At 42.5% G+C, this 19,935-nt stretch overlaps 2 protein-coding genes across 2 annotated transcripts in view; one reads left to right on the top strand and one right to left on the bottom strand.

Moving 5' to 3' along the window:
* LOC103377494 (cadherin-20) overlaps nucleotides 1–14,894 on the bottom strand; it is a 51,414-nt gene extending 36,520 nt beyond the window's left edge. The window contains exon 1 of the mRNA XM_025054431.1: nucleotides 14,478–14,894. The gene's annotated coding sequence lies outside the window, so the exon portion shown is untranslated. The remainder of the gene's footprint in view (nucleotides 1–14,477) is intronic.
* Nucleotides 3,895–7,157, top strand: LOC103377492 (homeodomain-interacting protein kinase 1-like). Its single transcript, XM_008308327.3, has 2 exons — nucleotides 3,895–5,595; nucleotides 6,727–7,157. Exons 1-2 carry the CDS (start codon nucleotides 4,719–4,721, stop codon nucleotides 7,071–7,073), a joined length of 1,224 nt encoding a protein of 407 aa, XP_008306549.1. The 5' UTR covers nucleotides 3,895–4,718; the 3' UTR covers nucleotides 7,074–7,157.
* Nucleotides 14,895–19,935: the final 5,041 nt, after the last annotated feature.

Raw genomic sequence — 19,935 nt, forward strand, 5'->3', positions numbered from 1 at the left:
CAACCGCCACCCAAATCACAAGGCACCGGCCCCTTGTGGGCCTTGCTGCGGGTGGTCGTCGCTTGTTCGGGCTGAGCCCGGCCGGGTCCCGTGAGCAAGGACCCGGCCTGACCATGGTGCCGTCCCTGTTAAAAGGAAGATGGCTGATGATGGCAACAGTTCTGGACCTAAAAGGATTCGTACTGACCATAGTGCCTGGTTTACAAGTGGTAGAGCAGGTATGTTCTGGGTTCCGTCTGTTCCTACTGTGAGCCTAAGCTCCAGAAACTCACTAATTTCTGTATCTGACACTTCTTCCAGCTACTCCAATGGAAGTGAAGCAGATTGAGCATTGAATGACCTGTGGGGCCTTGTGGGAGCCGCCCTTTTAAAATTTATATATAACAGTGTGTATAAAGCATCGTCCTAAGAGGTGTTTTTTTTAAAACACTGAAATGTTCAGTGTTTTAAAAAAAACACCTCTTAGGACTATGCTCAAGAGTAATATTTTGTACACTGTATAAAATAAAATAAAAATGCTTAAGAATTATTCTGTTCAGGTTTTTTTTGTCAAAAATCATTTTAAGCTACTTTTCATCATAATGTTTGAAAACATATATATATATAATAGGCCATTAACGAGTGTCACATTGGTCTGCAGCTTTAACATAAAACTATAACTATGAACTTTCTATTGTCCATTCATCCATTTTCATCTGCTTATCCGTTACTGGGTCGCAGGGGCAGCAGTCTTCACCCAAATCACATTGCTCCGTACTAACCCCCCTACACCTTCCTGTTTGTGGTGAGTCCACTGGAAGGTACCAACCGCCCTGACCAGGATTTGAACTTGCCCAGGAGGTTCTACACCAATGACAGAGACATTGCCTCTGGGCCAAAGTGCCACAACTTTCCATGGTGTTGTCAATTTTCTGGGGTAATTAAATTGCCTCTGCCATATCATATCATATGCAGTGGTTTCTTATACATCCCTCACACTAATCTAGTCGTGTTTGCAGTGATAGTGAGCTGTACTTAATATTCGGGACAACAAGTGGTGTGTGTCTTGGCTACAAGAGCTAGACTCGGAAACTAACATTCAACTCAAGTTCCCCTCCATTAAACCTTCTGACACTGTAACTCTATTAGGAATCTTGGACATTTCCATGTGTCATATTTGAGAAGGGAAAAAAAGACATGAGACTCTTATCTTTGCCTCAGTCAGTGACATAATTTATGTGCAGGTCAAATGATGAAAAAGAGGAAAAGGAACGATGGGTTGGAAAAGAGATTTCATTAAAAACATGGCAGATTTAATTTGTCATCTAGGATGAAAATGTCCAGCAAAGAAAATAAACAACAGTTACACGGTCTGAAATTCATCAAACAGGAAGATTGAGTAGCTAGGCTACAGATAGCTCCCATCCTCATTAATCATGTTGACAATGGAGTTGAACTGCTGGAGCAGGAGGAGAAAAGCGGAAGAGATGTACGAAGAGGAGGTGGAGAAGGTCTCTCATAAAGCCCGTCTGAACAGGCGCTGATATAGCACGTCTCTGTCCGGCTGCCCAGAAATAGAACGACAGCTTGATGCATTGAGGATGGGCGGCGATGGCTGACCGAGAACTTGGAAGCAGACTTTTTTAAAGTGCTGTGAAGTTTCTCTCTTTAACTTTGGTGAGGGATATTGAAAATGAGCAGTTAATGTAGCTTGTAGCCAAATGTTCGATGGCAGCATCTGCTAGACTGAACACTGTAACATTATGGTCTTTCTATAGTCCGAAGTCGGAGCATTTTAGTACTACGCTAGTAGCTGCTGTAGCCAGAAGTCGGAGGTTTGGTGTCTGTCGGCCCACGGTCTAAAATAATATGAATAAATAGTTTCTCCATTACCATTGAACACTGGGAGCAGTTCAAACACAATCTTCCTCAAAGTGTACGTCACAGTGCCTTTCAGCAAGATACTGTACTATCCCATTATTACTACTGATGCTACACTATCTCTGTGTGAATGTGATTAAACTTTTCAAAGCTGAACTCAAAGGCATCCGGACGAACTGAACCTGTCCTTGAGGACATTCGTTTCTCTGTCTTCTCGTGTCTCTGTCTAATCTCTGCGTCTCATCTTTCCTCCTTCTGCAAACTGGATGGAGTGAGACTTTCACAGTAATTTGATTCACTGTATTAATGAGACATGTTCGGACTTGATGATGTCATTAGCCAGTGTAACATGAAGACCAGGATTAGTGGGTTAGTGAAGTAATTGATTATAGTTAGGTGTCAGCACTGAACCTGAGGAAGTTCTAAAAATGTTTTACATCTTCATAATTACTATTGTTTTAGCAGATGTTGAGTTCAATGTTGGGCAGATACTGGAGTGAGCCAAAACTAGAAGGAACATTTTGTGTATGACATATAGCAGTTTGACTTCTTTTAATCTTTCTAAATATGTTGTTAATAGAATCCATTCTCTATCTTATAAACATACTATTCCAAACTAATGAAGTGTAGCATGTGCATGTATACATTGTCTGCAGTGTAGTCCAATGAACTAATGGTAGAGAAGTGGCCTATATTTGATTTTATCAGCCAAAACACAACCGAAGCCAGTACTTTTTTTGTCCACAGAGCTGAAAACATTGGGGTATCTTTCTGCAATTACCCAAAAAGTCCAAAAGAAACCAGAAACTGAACACCTCTATCCTGTAACAGAGCGTCAGAAGAATCAGTCCTTCATTCTAAAATGGGAAACATTGCAGGGATTTGGCAGAATCAAGATCCAATTTCATTTCAGAAACTGAAGATGTCTGAGCAATAAACCACACGAGTCTTATTGACTACATTTCTATTCACAGTTTGGGACATAGCTCTAATAACCTGAAGGCCACTCAGTCTTTTTCTGGATCAGTGTTGCTCCACTAGACCTGTTTTTACTGTAAATGTTTTCAGACATACTTTACTTTGGTTCTTTCTTACAAGCCTCTGACTTCATCTATTCCAATAAACACTCGGTCATGAACACAAATTTATTCAGTGAACATGTAAAGCTGTCACAGCTCAAACAACAAATTAGATTGTTGTTGAAGCAAGTAAAACACTGCTCTGAGGGTTTTAAACTGCTGTCAAAGAGTTCCCTTTCTGATTTTATGCTCCTACTAATTCAATCATAAAAATCCACTAATGTTAGAACAAATCAAATTATTTTTCCCTATTTGCCAATGAGAGAACAAGCAGACAGGGACTGAAAAAACAGACCCTGAGCCTGCAGTGGTTTGCCTGATTATTTCCAATCTTTACAAATACATCTTGTCAAACAGAGAGATCCTGTCCTAAAACAATAGCTGGTGTGTTGTTATTCTATGAAGGATGTGATCTAAAAACCTGAACCACAGCAGTCAGTGATTAAAATGCTAATGTATATCAATCTTAAACATAGACCTGTCAATGTTGGACCGAAAACCACCATAATCCTCAATACTTTCTCTGATGCACTTCATTCTTGTGGTAACTTTGCTTTTGTTTTGGTAAATTCTCATTATATATTCCTGACTTATAGCTTCCCTTACATTTTGGATGTTTTACAATTTCATTTAAGTGTGTTCAATTCCTTTTAATGTAGGTGATTTTCCCAATTTCAGATCCCATGATAACTAATCCTAGCTTTTAGCTAAACCTGACACATATCTTTATTTAGTAATAATAATAATAATTAGGCAACATCAATTACATGGTGGTGCAGTGGTGCTTTGGCCCAGAGCCAATGTCTCTGTCATTGGTGTGGAACCCCAGGGTTCACCTCCTGGGCATGTTCACATCCTGGTTAGGGCGGTTGGTACCTTCCAGTGGACTCACCACCCACAGGAAGGTTTATGGGGGTTGGTACGGTGCAATGTGATTTGGATGGTGACTGCTCCCCCCGCGACCCGGTAACGGATAAGCGGATGAAAATGAATGAATGGAAAGATGGAAATTACATGGTTGTAACTCACAGGTTGTCATGTGGGATCGAACCTAGGACTCTATGTTTGTGCTTTGTGGAACCACTTAAACTAATGGGACTCAAACCCACAATCCCGGGCTTAGGATTGTGGGATAATTTTGCCATTGCTGTGTTAAAATTAGAAAAAATGTAGTTCATTGTTTCAGATCTGTTATTTGATCAGATCTATTAAGAAATATGAACTTTTTAACCTTTATTAAAAACCTTTTCACTTACCTTCAAATGTGTACTACCACCTAGAAAAGAGACTACTTTCCTATTTGAGTGGTGAGCTCTCAGTGCTACTGACTTCATGGCCTTTATTTGGTGTTGTGTTTGGGGAATATTGATAAAGTTATCTGTGTTCTGCTTCACATTTCTTGAGATTCAGACCTGTTTATGTGCTCTGTTCTGTGGTACAGTCGGTTAAGTGTTTTGTTTGAGGGCGTTAAACGATCACTTTTAAAGTGATTCAATGTGATATCACCAGAGAAACTTCCTTTGATACTAAATATTAACCCTTAGAAATTGTAAAAAGTTCCAAGTCTTTGAAGCTACACAGTTCATGGTGTCTTTGATTGCTTTTATCTTAACCAGATGACTCTGTGTGCAAGAACTCTCCAACTGGTGCGACTTTATGAATGTGATGTGATATTTTTCCACAACACCATACATTTATGAGCAGTGACCGGTGTTTGTGGTCAGAACTTAGTGCTGACTTTTTCAGCAGGTGTTTGACAAAACTGTGATTCTGTAAAGAATGGTCCCCACTCTACCTGCCCAGAGTGAGCAGGTAGTACCACCAGGCACTCTTAACTCGGGCTCCTCCGTATACTGCGTGCAGTCCATCCTGGGACAGGGCGCCTATGGCATTGTTGTCAAATGTGTAAAAATAAAGGACATGACCACTGTTGCCGTCAAGATGATTAAGCAACGGCCGTGTTTTCTGAAGCTAGCCAACATTGAAGTGGCCGCTTTGAGCAGACTGAAGTCTCTGTGTGTTGACAAATGCAACCTTGTCAAATGGCACAGAGTCTTCATGGACAAAGGACATGTGTGTTTGGAGTTTGAACACCTTGACAAGAGTTTGTACGAGTTCCTGAAGGAGAGAGACCGCTGTTCACTTCTTCTGAAAGAGATCAGACCCATCATCCAGCAGTTGGCCAATGCACTCAACCATTTAAAGCTCGCAGGCATCATACATGCAGATCTCAAGTTGGAGAACGTGATGTTGGTCAGCCACGAGAAGGAGCCCTACAGGGTCAAAGTCATTGACTTCGGCATGGCCTGTAAGGACTCGGAGGCCAAAGTAGGGTCCTACATTCAAAGCCGTCCATATCGAGCCCCAGAGATCATCCTAGGACTTCCATTCACCGTGGCTATTGATATGTGGTCTTTAGGTTGCTTGGCTGCTGCTCTCTACCTTGGGACCCAGCTCTACCCTGGAAAGACGGAGTACGACATGATGAGGTTCATCGTGGAGACAAGGGGTCAGCCAGCAGACCACCTCCTCTCGCACGGACGAAAAACTTCTCGTTTCTTTCAGAGGGACAACAGTTCCACCCCTTCCCTGTGGAAACTCAAAAGCCCACAACAGTTCTATACAGAGACAGGGATTCGCCCAATGAAGAACAAACATTTTTTAAATTAAAGGGATGTGTTTCGGCAAGAATCTGGCGATACGATACGTATCACGATACAGGGGCAACGATACAATATATCCCGATATATTTTCACGACGAAAACTGTTACTGTGTAGCTGTAGTCCCAGTGTGATCCTAGTCTGAGACTCTGTTCCATCTGAACATCAGTTCCTAACACTGGAACAGAGGGATCTACATTTTGAATCACTAGAGAAGAAAGAAAAGAAGAAGAACATGAACCAACACCAGGAATATTGGACTGGGAATTGGAGAGAAAAAAAGTGGATACAGTGCTGTGAAATATTGATATGATTTTGTAAAACCGAATATCACAATATTTTAAATTGTAATGATATTTTCCTACATTCGAAAATGTCCTGGACCTGGACCTGGATCCTGACCCCGCTCCCCTCCCCCCCCGTTTCTTACATTTTCTGAAGCTAGCCAACATTGAAGTGGCCGCTTTGAGCAGACTGAAGTCTCTGTGTGTTGACAAATGCAACCTTGTCAAATGGCACAGAGTCTTCATGGACAAAGGACATGTGTGTTTGGAGTTTGAACACCTTGACAAGAGTTTGTACGAGTTCCTGAAGGAGAGAGACCGCTGTTCACTTCTTCTGAAAGAGATCAGACCCATCATCCAGCAGTTGGCCAATGCACTCAACCATTTAAAGCTCGCAGGCATCATACATGCAGATCTCAAGTTGGAGAACGTGATGTTGGTCAGCCACGAGAAGGAGCCCTACAGGGTCAAAGTCATTGACTTCGGCATGGCCTGTAAGGACTCGGAGGCCAAAGTAGGGTCCTACATTCAAAGCCGTCCATATCGAGCCCCAGAGATCATCCTAGGACTTCCATTCACCGTGGCTATTGATATGTGGTCTTTAGGTTGCTTGGCTGCTGCTCTCTACCTTGGGACCCAGCTCTACCCTGGAAAGACGGAGTACGACATGATGAGGTTCATCGTGGAGACAAGGGGTCAGCCAGCAGACCACCTCCTCTCGCACGGACGAAAAACTTCTCGTTTCTTTCAGAGGGACAACAGTTCCACCCCTTCCCTGTGGAAACTCAAAAGCCCACAACAGTTCTATACAGAGACAGGGATTCGCCCAATGAAGAACAAACATTTCAGGGTTACCCGTCTGGATGATCTTATTCACACTCAGGCCGTCCACTGTGATAATGCTGCAGATAAAGTTGCTCAAATGAGTGACGCACTAATGTTTGTAGACATGTTGAAGGAGATGCTTCATCTTGATGCAACCAAACGAGCTACACCCGGTCAAGTGCTGCAGCACAAGTACATCACCATGCAGCACCTCATCAGCATGATCCCTCACAGTAACCACGTAGTCTCCTGTTTTCACATAATGGACCGTTTTCAGGACAAAAAAGATGCCCGTCCATCTCTGCAGAAGAATTCCCCCAGGTCTAATATTCCTGTGGAGCTGACTGCAATGTACAGGAAATAAAAGACTCTATTATTACTGCAAGGACCCAAGACTAAGTGAAAATGTCCTGGACCTGGACCTGGATCCTGACCCCGCTCCCCTCCCCCCCCGTTTCTTACATTTCTACTTTAAACAAATGACTCAAGATGTAGAAAATGTTTTTGTATTTTGTTAAACTTGTTGTTTCTAAATGATTTGCAGTTTTTTATATGAACCAGAATAAACTGCCTTCCATCTTTAAATTTCTCCACAAAAATGAATTTGTCATCTATAAGACAGACTTGATACCATGGCTGCAGAGGACTCGTGTTGACTGTGTTAACTCTCCACTGTGTTCAGCACAACTTTCTGGGGTAATTAAATTGGCTGTGTAACACACAGAGGCTTTTATCCTGCTCATAAAAGTCAGTCACATTAATCTGGTTGTATCAGCAGTGACAGCGAGCTGTACATGATATTTGGAACAGCAAGTCATCCGTGTCTTTGAGAGATGCTGGACTCTGAATGTGTCTTTCAAATCTGGTTCCCCTCCATTAAACCTTATGACACTTTGCCTCCACTAGGATGTGGATATTAGTCATATCCATGTGTCAGAGGAGGAGGAGGGTAAAAAGAGACATGAGACTGTGAACTGTGAACCTCATTCTTGGTGTCACTGTCACAGCTGTGGTAATTGATAAGCCGGTCACCAGAGGGTGTAAAAAATAGACTCTCTACAAAAAACAACTCAATTTGTCATTTGCGATTTGTCGGTGTGTCCAGTCACTAAAACAAACAATGGTTAAATGGCCCGGGTTTTGACAGGGGAAAATTAAGGGGCCAGGCTAAAGATAGCTAACGAAGTAATGAAGTGGAAACCGTTGTAGAGTCTGAAGCATGCATGGACTTAATTAGGTTTTAAGTGGCTGAAATCTGTTCTCTCTTTCCTGTGTACTACAGAACGTAGAGCTAAGCTAACGCTCGCTCTCTTAACGAGGTTCGTAGACATACTGAGCAGTTCTACCTCGGAACACAAGGATGATTCAGAAATATTTTTGGATGTTAGAGGCTTAGAGGTGTGTTTGTGATTTGTAAATTTCTTTTACTAGTATCCTTGTCAACTTCAACACCAATTAATTTTTACTTTTGTTTTATTTGAAGAAATCTGGAATTTTTTTTAGTGTAGACTTGAGGGAAATTACCAAAAGCCTGTCCCGCAGTCCTGGTCAAACAAAGGAGACAGGAAGGATGACATCATCACTGACAGCAGCTAATGTGACACAGTCCGCCACGGACAGTTGCTGAAACAAAAACCCTGTTTCTACAGCTTCAGTGCACAGACAGTGATGATCATCAGAAACTAGAAGAGTAAATAGAAGAAACTATTTATTCATCAGAACAGGAAACCCAACTCTCTAAGTTATATACCATCAGAACAGGAAACCCAACTCTCTAAAAAATAGTTATATAGCCTGAACCTAATTGGGCTAAATGTTTAGCTAAATGTAGTAAAATAACAAACAAAAGTTAAAGTAAAAATGTAGTCAAAGTATCTTAATATTAGCTGAACCATAGCCATATAAACGTGAACGTTGTCCAGTGTGGAAAAAGTAGCAGAATTGAATCAAATCGTCTGTGATGTTTTCTGCTCACTGCAGCTGCTACTCTTGTCAAGTTCTGACTTGATGTGAAAACCTGATGAATGTTTTTGTGTTTGTGGTGGTTTCTTTGTGTTTGTGTTGGTGCGTGAACGCTGAGCGGCCGTGTTTACATCAGAACAGATTGTTGTTGAAACAGGACCTGTGGAAAAGTTGATGTCCCCTCTGAACCGCGGCCCATGATATGAAGGTTTCAGATTCAGGCCGACAGGTGCAGCGTGGTAAAGGATACGGGTGGATGGGCGTCTGCCACGGACCACAGGCGGGGAAGAAAAGATGGAGCTGATGTGATGAGCTGTGAAACGTACACTTTTGTACCTGAATATCTGATGTGCTTTTCTACAGCAGCGTCAACACCAATGCTAACACCTGCAGCTGCTGCGTCTGTGGCACATGGAAAATTCTCAGGCTTTTGATGCTTCTTTGAAATATGAAGTGACATTTGAGAAGTCTGAAATATATTTTCTTTATTAATTTTAGATAGACAGATTTGTCCTATTTTATGTGAACTTACAGACACAGGAACACCTTTTCATACCTTCTCTAAGAACGGGCCAATAACTTTGAAACAACCAACGGTCTGTGATTACAGTGACAACTTTAAAGAGCTCGATAAAATAGTTAAAGTTTAATGGTTTATTAAAATGTGTTGTTGAAATGGGGCTGTTGTAAAAACACATTTGAAAAAAACAGTTAGTTACAAACACTGGTGGTGGAATAAAAATTCTCCTTTAACATATTGTATATAAACACGCTTCTGCGTAGGTCAGTGCTGTTCCTTTGTTGTCTTTCAAACTCGGAGGAGATGTAAGTGGAGTTTTATAAAGACACATCAGCCTCTGAGATGCTCTTCACTCCTCCATTGGCCTGAGGCTTTTATCTGAGCTCTTCTTGCTACATCCATTTTTTTCCTTCATGCCCCGAAGCATGCAATCGATGAGAGCACAGCCGTGTAGACAAAAGAAGCAGAGTTAGAGAGGAAGAAGTCTCACATCTCACATCTGTTTCCATCCCATCATTTGTTCACAAAGAGGAGCTGCAATGTTTTTTGTTTTTTGGAGGATGGGTGTGTGCGTCTGTGTGTGTGTGGGGGGGTGCACTCTTGAATAAAAAGTGCCTGAAGTGATAATGCCATTCCTGGGGAACTGACTACAGTATGATGGAGGAACATGGATCGGACTAACATTTAAACATGTTCTACCTTTAGTCTTCAATTTAGTCTAGTGGATTTATCAAAGAGGAAATTAATTATTTTTTATCTTGGCTAGAATTAGCCGCTGGTCTTCTGCTGCCTCCTGTGGTCGTTTGCATCATTGTGTGATTTTAAAACACCTCCGTCACAAAGTGTTACGTTTATCTTATCTTTTTTTTTTGTCCTCCTAAGGCTTTAATACAACACTGTCATTTTCTTCTGTGCAGTTTGATGCATAGAGTAGTATCTAACAACAAGACCTTCTGAAAGTGAAGTCCAACTGACGATGAATCCACGGAGCTGACAGGTTCATAAACAGAACTTATGACATGAACTCATCATAAGTTATGGAGAAGAGAGAGAGAGAGAGAGAGACAGAGAGCTAATGGATGTGGATTTCAGATTAATAGCCGCTCATCCGTCCACTGCTGTAGGAGAGAGAAGGTAAAGTGGACCTCGCTGCTTCAACAGACCATAAGTCAAACTTCACTGCAGTGTTTTATTCGTCCAGATCAGTGGGAACTGGGCTCCTTCATTTTAGGGCCCAATAAAACCCTGGTCACCACAAACCAAGGTCACTGTTGTTTTGGTGATGATGGTGATGATGATGATGATGGTGGTGATGATGATGATGGTGGTGATGATGGTGGTGATGATTTTGGCCTTCACTCGAGGTCCATTCACTGTAGATTTTTCCACTATGGCCCAGAGATGAAACATTAAAATAAAAAATGGAAGAATGTTTGGAGACCGTGATAATCACCAATCACAGACTCGGTCATATTTAGTGTTAACTGAGTGTCAGTGAATGTTGTCTGTAACAGCTCAGTGTTTGACATCGCTCTGTTGACGATGATGAACTCTAGAGTTCTGAGCCGTAGGCAAAACACATCTATGACAAAAGTTTTCAGGTAGTTCCCTAATGAATTCTAATGTCAGTTTAGGAAACATGAGATAAAGCACAACACAGTGGACCAAGAATGAATTTTGGCCTCAGCAGATTCTAACAGCTGGCTCCATTTTCAGAGCAGAGAGAAACAGCCTACATCCCTAATCAGCTTCATTAAGACATTGATTTTCACTTTTGGCATCAAATGTTTCCTGAAAAATAAAAAAGAATTTAATCAGAGCAGCAGCAGGGATCAATCCTAATGAACCTGAGGGATGCTGCTGTTTCCGTCTGTTACTTTAAACATCATTTCAAACACATCAGCTGAGAGAGAGACACAGAGAGACAGAGGTAGAGAGAGAGGGAGAGGAGCCGTTTCCGTCATCTTTTTAGAACAGAAAGATTCTGAGAAGATTTAATGAAGCTGCGGCTGGTGATCAGACGTTGGTTGAATTTGTCCAGACTGCCAGATAGTGAGACCACAACACCGACCCCCTGCTGCTCATGTCCAGGTCCTCCTGCCCTCTCTCTGTGTGAGAGCGGCAATCATCATCAGCTGTAGGTGTTCCTTCAGGTTGTGGAGGTGTATTAGCAGCGTTAGCTGCTGACACTTTAAATTGCAGCAGTATTTTTAGTCCATTTGTCAGCCCAGCACTTTCTCCTGACACACAGAGCTAAACACATGCTTCAGGAAATAAAAAAAGTGCTGCTGGTGACTCTTTTTGTTCAGCCGGTAAATCAGCTTCAGTGCAGCCTCCAAACTGTAAGGATTTATGATCCCGACTGGGCTCCAGGACACAGGCTGTCACCACAAGGTTGGAGCGACGGAGAAGATTTCAACATCAGGGTAACAGGAGGCTTCTTGAGGGGTTTAAAGGAGAATTTGTCAAATTGTGTCTTTTGACAAATTTTAATTTGTTCAGGGACAAACATGGTGTTTCTACAGTATTTTGTTGAAACTCCTATTTGTATATTTGACAACTACGTAGCATTTCTTTGTTGTGGTATTACTTTAGTTTTTTTTTACTTCCTGCAGTTGAGTTTTGGTTTAAACTTTTAGCCCCTCTTTGACGTTCATCTAATCTAATCGTCATCTGTTTTGTTTATTTCATTGGTTTTCTGGCATTTGAGACTTAACTCTTTTGGCTACTGTTTTGTTAACTCTTAGCTTTTGTCTTCAAAAAACCTGAGCAGACAAAGCCGGTCATCTTAGCCGGTCTCCTTGAAGGTGTACGTTCATCATGTGACCCGGAGGCTTTGGTGGTAAAAATGTTGAAGGTGTGAAAGAAAGACAACGTTGTAGAAACTGAGCCAAACTCTGAGGGTTTGTTGCTCTGAGGAGGCAACAAGATCCTGATCTGGAGTCCATCCATCAGTGGAGTCCACGTATGACTTACAACTCACACAAAAGACCTGGTCAACTACAAAATACTACACCGTGTTCCTGCACTCTGAGGTACACGGTGTAGTATTTTGAATGAATGTAATGACAACACGGGTGTTTTGAACTGAAGGTTCCTGTGTTCTTGTGTTTCTGCCCTCAAACCATGAAGATGGATTTCCTTCTATCATTACCACGACACCGTGAAAAAAACCCACACGCTGGTGTTAGGTTGCACTCCCAAAACCACTGGTATTTTCACAGCTAATTTACAGTCTTAAGTCATTAAACTTTAACAAAACAAATACACAACATCAGCATTACCACTACTATCTGCCAGGTGGCGCTGACGGACACCACATTGTTGCTGAGATCAGAACAGAAACAGGAGCAGAGATTGATTGCTATTCTGTTAATTCCACTCACGGCCGACCATTGCTTACCCATAAGGCACCACAATCCCTGCAGTCATTCATTTAGAAATTTACTCTGCTATTGATTTCAGCATAAGCAAAGTAGTCCACATCTGGGAAACAATAAGCAGTCTATTACCACCGGCCTACAGAGCCCAGTACCTGGTCCACGGCCAACACTTATTTATAGAAACATTTTTATGACGTAGGTGCTGTTTTTTCAAAGTGAAATCTTCTTTGATTCATTTTTTGGTCTTTGACAATTCATAATAAAAAATGCATTAACAAGCATATGGTCAAAATAACTTTTGGTGGATTTTATTCAAATTAGATTTTTTAGACTAAAAACGAATTCACGTTAATGAAATGACGTCCATACGTCAACACGTTATTTGTTTTATGCACAGGAACCTTTTCACGTTTCTTCGGCTACAACTGGACATACGTTCACTATGATTGGTTCGCTGCTTACAAGTCCCGCCTTCTGGCTAACAAACATTACTGGTTGGCTGATTGTCTGCCTTGCTCGAAAGAAGAGCAAACTTATCTCTGACTGGACTCATGGCTGAGTTTGTGGTGTGAACGGCATTTGTTTTTGGTTATAAAGGCTGAAATTAACACCGATCTTTTCTGTTATCCTTTAACTTTGGATTGAGAATCAAAATAACACTCACAACACAACTGTTGATGCTGCAGATGTTAGAACCACAGTGGAGTACCAGCTGAAGAGCTTCAGGGGGGGGTCGGGGTGAGGAGTACCAGCTGAAGAGCTTCAGGGGGGTCGGGGTGAGGGGGGACCCTTTAAATGTGAAGGAACATGTTAGCAGCTTAACGAATTCAGTCACAGTGTCGCACAATGAAATCTTTATCCTGAAGGAGGACGAGACTGGGGGGTTTGGGGGGTTTCAGGGTGGGAGGGGTGGAGGATTTGGCAGAGCAGTGGTGTTTCTCAGCGAGAGTGAAAAATAGAAATCCCACTGTCCACTGTTGGCTCTCCTTCATGTCAGCTGCCGTGGTTACAGAGATGGCTGCCAGAGACTCCTTTATCCAACCACCCATACATCCAACCACCCATACATCCAACCACCCATATATCCATCCAGCCACCCATACATCCAACCATCCATCCATCCATCAGTATCTTCTATCTATTTCACTCCAACTCCAAACATCAGAATCGTTCAGATTCCAACATCATCATTGTTTCATTGTCAAGTCAATTTTATTTGTTTGGCTAAAATTCATTCAACATATTTAAGCTGAAGGTACTTTAGGGTTTTGACCCGACGACCGCCCTGCGACAGTGAAAACATGGAGTTTTGTGATGGTAGTGTGTATTATATTGAACTACATCAGACTCGATGTTGGAAACAAGAATAAATCTCTCCGCTTTGTTCTCTTGACAGTTTTTCTCATTTCCATTTCTTTTCAATACAGATTTGTGAAAACACAGTTTGAATGAATGACAGAATGAGACGGCAGAACACCGTAGTTCACATGTCACTCACATCAGTTAGACGTGGGAAAAATAGTACTTAAAGCACAATGGCTGAATTATTAGACAGCCTGAGACGACACAAATGAAAATATGTTTGAAAAGTTATCACGGGAAAACAGAAGTCAATACTACGAAGCAAAGCGTCCTCTTTTCTCTGCTCTCCCACCTACTTCACCACCTCCTGTCCTTCATCTCCTCATACTTCTCCCTCTCTTCCTCCTCCTCCTCCACAACTTTGTGAAAGCCTTGTCTTCCCATCACATGCTCCTTCTTGCTGACCCTGCTGTGTCTCACCGTGTTGATCAGAATCAGACCACAGACCTTCCCAGATCTCCTGATCTTTATTTGTAACATTCACACCCATGGAATGTTTAAGTCAAAACCAAAAGAGTGAGAAATAAAAGTCAGTCCCAACCTTTCAGAAGACTTTCAGAAGACTCTGATCCTCCGGCTCCTCACTGGAACTCCTTCTTCTCTTCCAGACTTCCTTACTGCTTGTCCTCTTCTGACTTATTCCACTTTTTATAACGGATGTGTCTCAGAGTCCGCGTCAACACGAGAGTAAAAACCACATCAGCCGAGGAGCTTATTCACTGGTGCTTCACCTCCTCTCCACCAGCTTAGAGTGAGTGAGGAGGGAGACAAAGTAATCTTCAGGTGAAAGGAAACACCTCCCCTCTCGCTCTCTCTCTCTCTCTCTCTCTCTCTGTCTTTTTCGTTGTTGTTTCTTGTGCTCCCTCTACCTGCTTGTTCAGAGCTGCTGCTCATCCAGTTCTCTCTCCGGTGTTTGAGAGCTGCTGCTCCATCCATCCATTCATCTCCTCTCTCTCTCTCTCTCTCTCTTTCCTCTATCTCTTCCCTCCCTCTCGCCCTCCCCCCCCCTCCCTCTCTGTCTTCATGCCTGAAACGCCTCATGAATGTTCAGACACCAGGGTAGAGGCTGAATGGACCCCCAGGACTCAGAACGTGGTCACATTTCCCTCTGTTTTCTCTGTAAGTGATTCACTTCAGTAGTACAGTCACTTCTTTCATCCACCGCCCGATGGTCTATTAACGCTGAGCTCTCTGCTCTTCATGGGGGCTTTTCAGCAGAGACTCTTTAAAGCAGGACTTAGAGATTGAATAAAAGAGAAGTTTAGGAAGTTTTAATTTAAAGTAAAATAATTTCACAACACAAAAAAAAATCTTCCTATTATTGAGAGATGTTTTTAGACCTGAGCCACAACAACAAACCAGTGATGTACGCGAACGTTGTCAGTGATGAACTGATATGGTCCACCAATAAGAAACAAGTTGCTGTTGTTGAGAGAATCATGAACTTTGGATCAATCAAGAACCAAAGAAGATGTGACATCAGACCAGAAGAACCGATTGATTAAAAACAAAGAGACCTAGTCAGACTAAAACCTCTGGAACACCTGCAGTGGAACTGATCCAGTCTGGACCTGAAGAATACTGTCCTCCGAGGACCAGACCAAGAAGACATCCAAACGTCTGACACAGTTTCTCCCCCGAGACCAAAGTGAGGTTTGTTAAGAAGAACCTGGAGAAGGAGGACGAACTAGAACCTGTTTGACCACAAAGAAGCTGATGGACAGAGGAGAAGAAGAAAACGGAAAGAACATCATCCTCCTGGTAGAACAAAGAGGTTGGAGGACGATATGGTGGAGATGTTTCAGTGACCACGTAACTCATGTTCTGATCAGATTAGAGGACATGAAACATAACAAACATTTACCAACAGCTTGAGAACATTCTTCACCAGAGTGACACACACACACACACACACACACACACAGCGATGAATAAACAATTACACCAGTGTGAAACAATGCCTCCTCAGACACAGAGATGGCGACGGTGAGGCTGAGACACAGACATGAAAAAGGAAAACAGAGGCTCAGACTCAGAAAAACCTCAGTGTTTGTTCTTCAGACAGGGTGTGATTTATACCAGCCATTTTAGTTAGCAACGTGGCTAATTACAGACACCATGGCTAACATTTAGCTTTTTCCTAGCGTACTCCTTGCACTGAATCTCGTGGCTCTGTCTGTGCAAGTGTGTGTTTTTACTTCTTGTTTCAGGAACTTCTTGTTTATTCAACTGTAGATGTAGTTTGACCTGATTTTTTCTTCTTCTTCTTTTGGACCAGTGGTTCTAGACCCAGACATGGTTCTGACGCAGTGTTTCAGCGAAGTAAAGATGTGCAGTAAAGTTAGGCTGAGGTCACAGTTTGATGGTGTTGTTCTACAGATACCATTAATACACGGGCAGCCCAGTACACAGTGTGTGAGACAGTGTCCGTGGGTGTGTGTGTGAGTTTGTCTGACTTGACAGAAAAAAAAACCCTCCAGTGAAAGTGACAGGTTGATGATGTCTGTGAAATGTCAGTGTGAGATAACGAGAGAAAACAGTGCAGTGTAAATAAAACACACAGCTCTCTCCGTGGAGCACCTATGTAAATGAGCGTGGATGAAGGACGGAGGCAGCTCTCCTAATTGTCAGCTGCAGCTCTCCCTGCTCACACCGCTGCCGACGGTGGCCTCTGTTTGGGTCCAAACTGCTGCCTGCTGTCACTGCTCTGCTGATGGACGTGTGCACAGGCCACTGCTCCCCCGGCTGTCTGATTCATGATTCACACTCCTCTGATGGTACCTGGACAGACCTGGAGCTGTCAGACCTGGCTGTGCACCTGCCCGAGAGGCAGCCTGACAGTGCGCACACACACACACACACACAGAGAGAGACCAGAAGAAAAAAAAGTTGAAGGTTACAGCAGTGTGTATGGATTCAGCATTTTAAACATTAATGTTTCAGCCAACAACTGTTTTACAACCATCAGCCATAACATTAACAGCAGCCTCACACCTCAACTCACTGCAAGGTGGTCTCACACTCACCGCCTCATCAAAGTGCCTCCATGCCTCACTTCACCTTACCTCAACTGTGGGGCAAACACTGCTGCTGCTGCTGCTGCTGCTCTGTGGTTTTTGTAAATGAGACCGATGCTCATGTCATTTATAAATGTTGAATGATTTTGTATTTTCTTAAATTGTTTTTTATTCTTGAGCTGCATATTTCATGATAAGCCATAATGAGTCCCATGGTTTCAGTGAAGTCTCCACATCCTCAGGTTGTTTGTTTGGTTATGTTTCTATGATCACGTGATCACATGATCATATGACTTTGAAGTCACTGTAGATTATTGTTCACCAGTCCAGCTCTAGAGTAGACTTTCCTGTGTGTCACCACAGTCTTCATTCTCACTTGGCTCCTGCTTCATTCATCTCACTGCCCACGCTGTTGCCCAGGGTTTAAAAAAAAGTCTTTGTTGGGTTAGGGTTCACTCCTGTTCTCTGTGTAGCGTATTCCAACAAAAAGACGGTCTCACGATGAGTTATATAAGATGTAGGAACTTAACAGACGATCGTGAATCCGTAACATTATCTTCTACTACATGTTAACCAAACGGTACAAACCTTATGGGTCATCGGAGACTTTCTAACACCAAATAATTCTTTTTGTTTTTATTAGTCCAGGATAAAAAGACAGCAGTAACAAAATGATACCGCATGGCAAACATAAGGACATAAATGTGGTCATTTACGCTCCGTGTCCTGGACTCACCCGTCCTCGTGTTGCCGTGTTCTGTGAACGTGACCTGGGTTTTTCTGATTCCGTTTCTTATATTTGACTTTGATTAATAAATTATCTCTGTCCTTCGCGACTGCTGGGTTCAACTCCTGTACTCACCCTTCGCCCTGCATGAAGATTTGATTTTGACTTTGGTGTGGTGGGGGCTCTGGAATGATTCGGAGATGTGTTCTGACCTCACGTGACCTTCTGTTGTACGACAGTCGCCCAGATTTGTTGAAACGAGAGCCAACGGTTCTCCTTGACTCAGGATTTCTTTGACTGACACCTCCTCACAATCCTGAAGACGTCCAGTGCCAGTAAATGTTGAGGAGAAATGTCAGTTGTGGCGAAGCTCTTGGAAGAAAATGTTTCACAGTCTTTGACCGAAACCTTTGAGCTGCCAGAGAGGAATGTCCATGAAAAATTCCAGTCTGGACTTGGGTCCAAAAAAAAAAAATCAACCGTTGTGTGAAGTTTGATAAAAAGTTTAAAGACTAAAACCCAGAAGTTTTCCCTTGCTGTAAATTGTTGATCAGTCCCAGCTCTGGAGCAGTGACGGCACAAATGATTCAAATGTCAGAGCAGATCTCTCAGAACAGGTGTCCACAAACTGTCACCCAGCTCATTTAGGATGGATGTGCTCGGCAACATCACCAACAAACAGGAAGAAGCACAGAGCGGCTTCGAACCGGTGTTTCTTTTCCCTCTCTCTCTCAGGTCTCATTTCTGCTGCATGTGTCTGTGTCTGGTGTCAGATGAATTATTTGGATGGGGAGTTTTTACCTCATTTTTACCTGCAGGAAAAACCACAGATTAAGGACATCTTTTGTGAGAAGGGTTCTGCTGCGTCCCGCAGGTGATGATTTGAGCGACTCTGAGAGAAACTGGGGAGAGAAGTCTGGCAGAAGTTTGGAGGACTTGATCGTGACCTGGTTCTCCACCGCCTTTTTTTTTCGTCTGAAAGAAAAAAAAGTGATGCTACAACCTGTCAGTCAAGGAGCAAATGAACCAGATCGGCTTTTTATTTCACATTCTGTCAGCCTGCTGCCAGGGCTTCAACATTTACTGAGCAAATCTGCGTGTGTGTGTGTGTGTGTTTGTATTTATTAATATGATGCCAGTGTGTAGAGACTCACTGCAGGGACTGTGATGAGATGTTTCTAAATGCGAGGTGTCACGCAGAGTGAGCTGCACATGCTGCGCTCAGGAAGGAGCGAACCTGATATCTGACATTTGACTGGGCTGAATGCTGCCTGATGGAGGACATGAAGAGAAGCTGATTTTAAGGAGAAATAAAAGTGAAAGTGTTTTCCAATTAATACCAACGTTTAAACATCAACACAGACTGAAGCTGCAGACTCTGTGCATGAACATGAAACACCATTTCAGTGATTCATTTGTATTTCCAACCACGTCGACCTCTGACCCACGTGATGTTGTTTTCCACCTTGGAGTTGGTGCTTTGGGGTTTTTCAAAACATCATCATCATCATTTATAGAAACTATGGTGTCAACGATGACTCCATGTTGGCTCAGTGTGTCAGACCTGACTTTCCTGACTCACTGGGCTCCGTATGTGGGACACGTGGCCCGAACTGCAGGTCGTTCATGTTTACTTTGTTTAATGTCCTGAAAATACCATTCTGTATTTACTGCTTCTGTATTCCACTCTTTTGTTCATCGTGTGTGTGTGTGTGTGTGTGTTCCAGCCTTAGTGTAAAAAGTGTAATAATGAAGCGGAGTGTTGATGAGGGGCAGAGTGTGAATGGATTCGACTGCAGGTGTTGAAGTTGTTGTAAGGATTCTGCACGGAGGAGTTCTTTTGTTGCTGTTTCAACAAAAGAAAACTCATCAGAATCTGAACAATGTTTTCCTTAGTTGGTTTGGGAGGAAAAGGAACGGGAGGAGAGATAAAGTGGAAAATTGAACATGTTAAATTTGTGCCTTTGAAGTGGAACAATGTGTTGGTTTTTTTACAAACAAGTTGTAATAAATTATACAACTGTTATTTGGAAAAGGGAAACATCGATTTATTTATTTTTTTGATCAACAGTTTAACTAAGCAACACAAGTGAAGGGTCACTTTATATTTCTTTATGATGACACACACGTTCAGTCACAGTAACCAGTTAAAAGCCTGATTCTCGTCACACCGTCCATAAATGCCACCATCCTTACACTGGTGGTAGGACCGACCATCTGGCAGAACGTGTGTGTGTGTGTGTGTGTGTGTGTGT

The sequence above is a fragment of the Cynoglossus semilaevis genome, chromosome 3 (assembly GCF_000523025.1).
Source record: "Cynoglossus semilaevis isolate Cse_v1.0 chromosome 3, Cse_v1.0, whole genome shotgun sequence".
NCBI lineage: Eukaryota > Metazoa > Chordata > Actinopteri > Pleuronectiformes > Cynoglossidae > Cynoglossus > Cynoglossus semilaevis.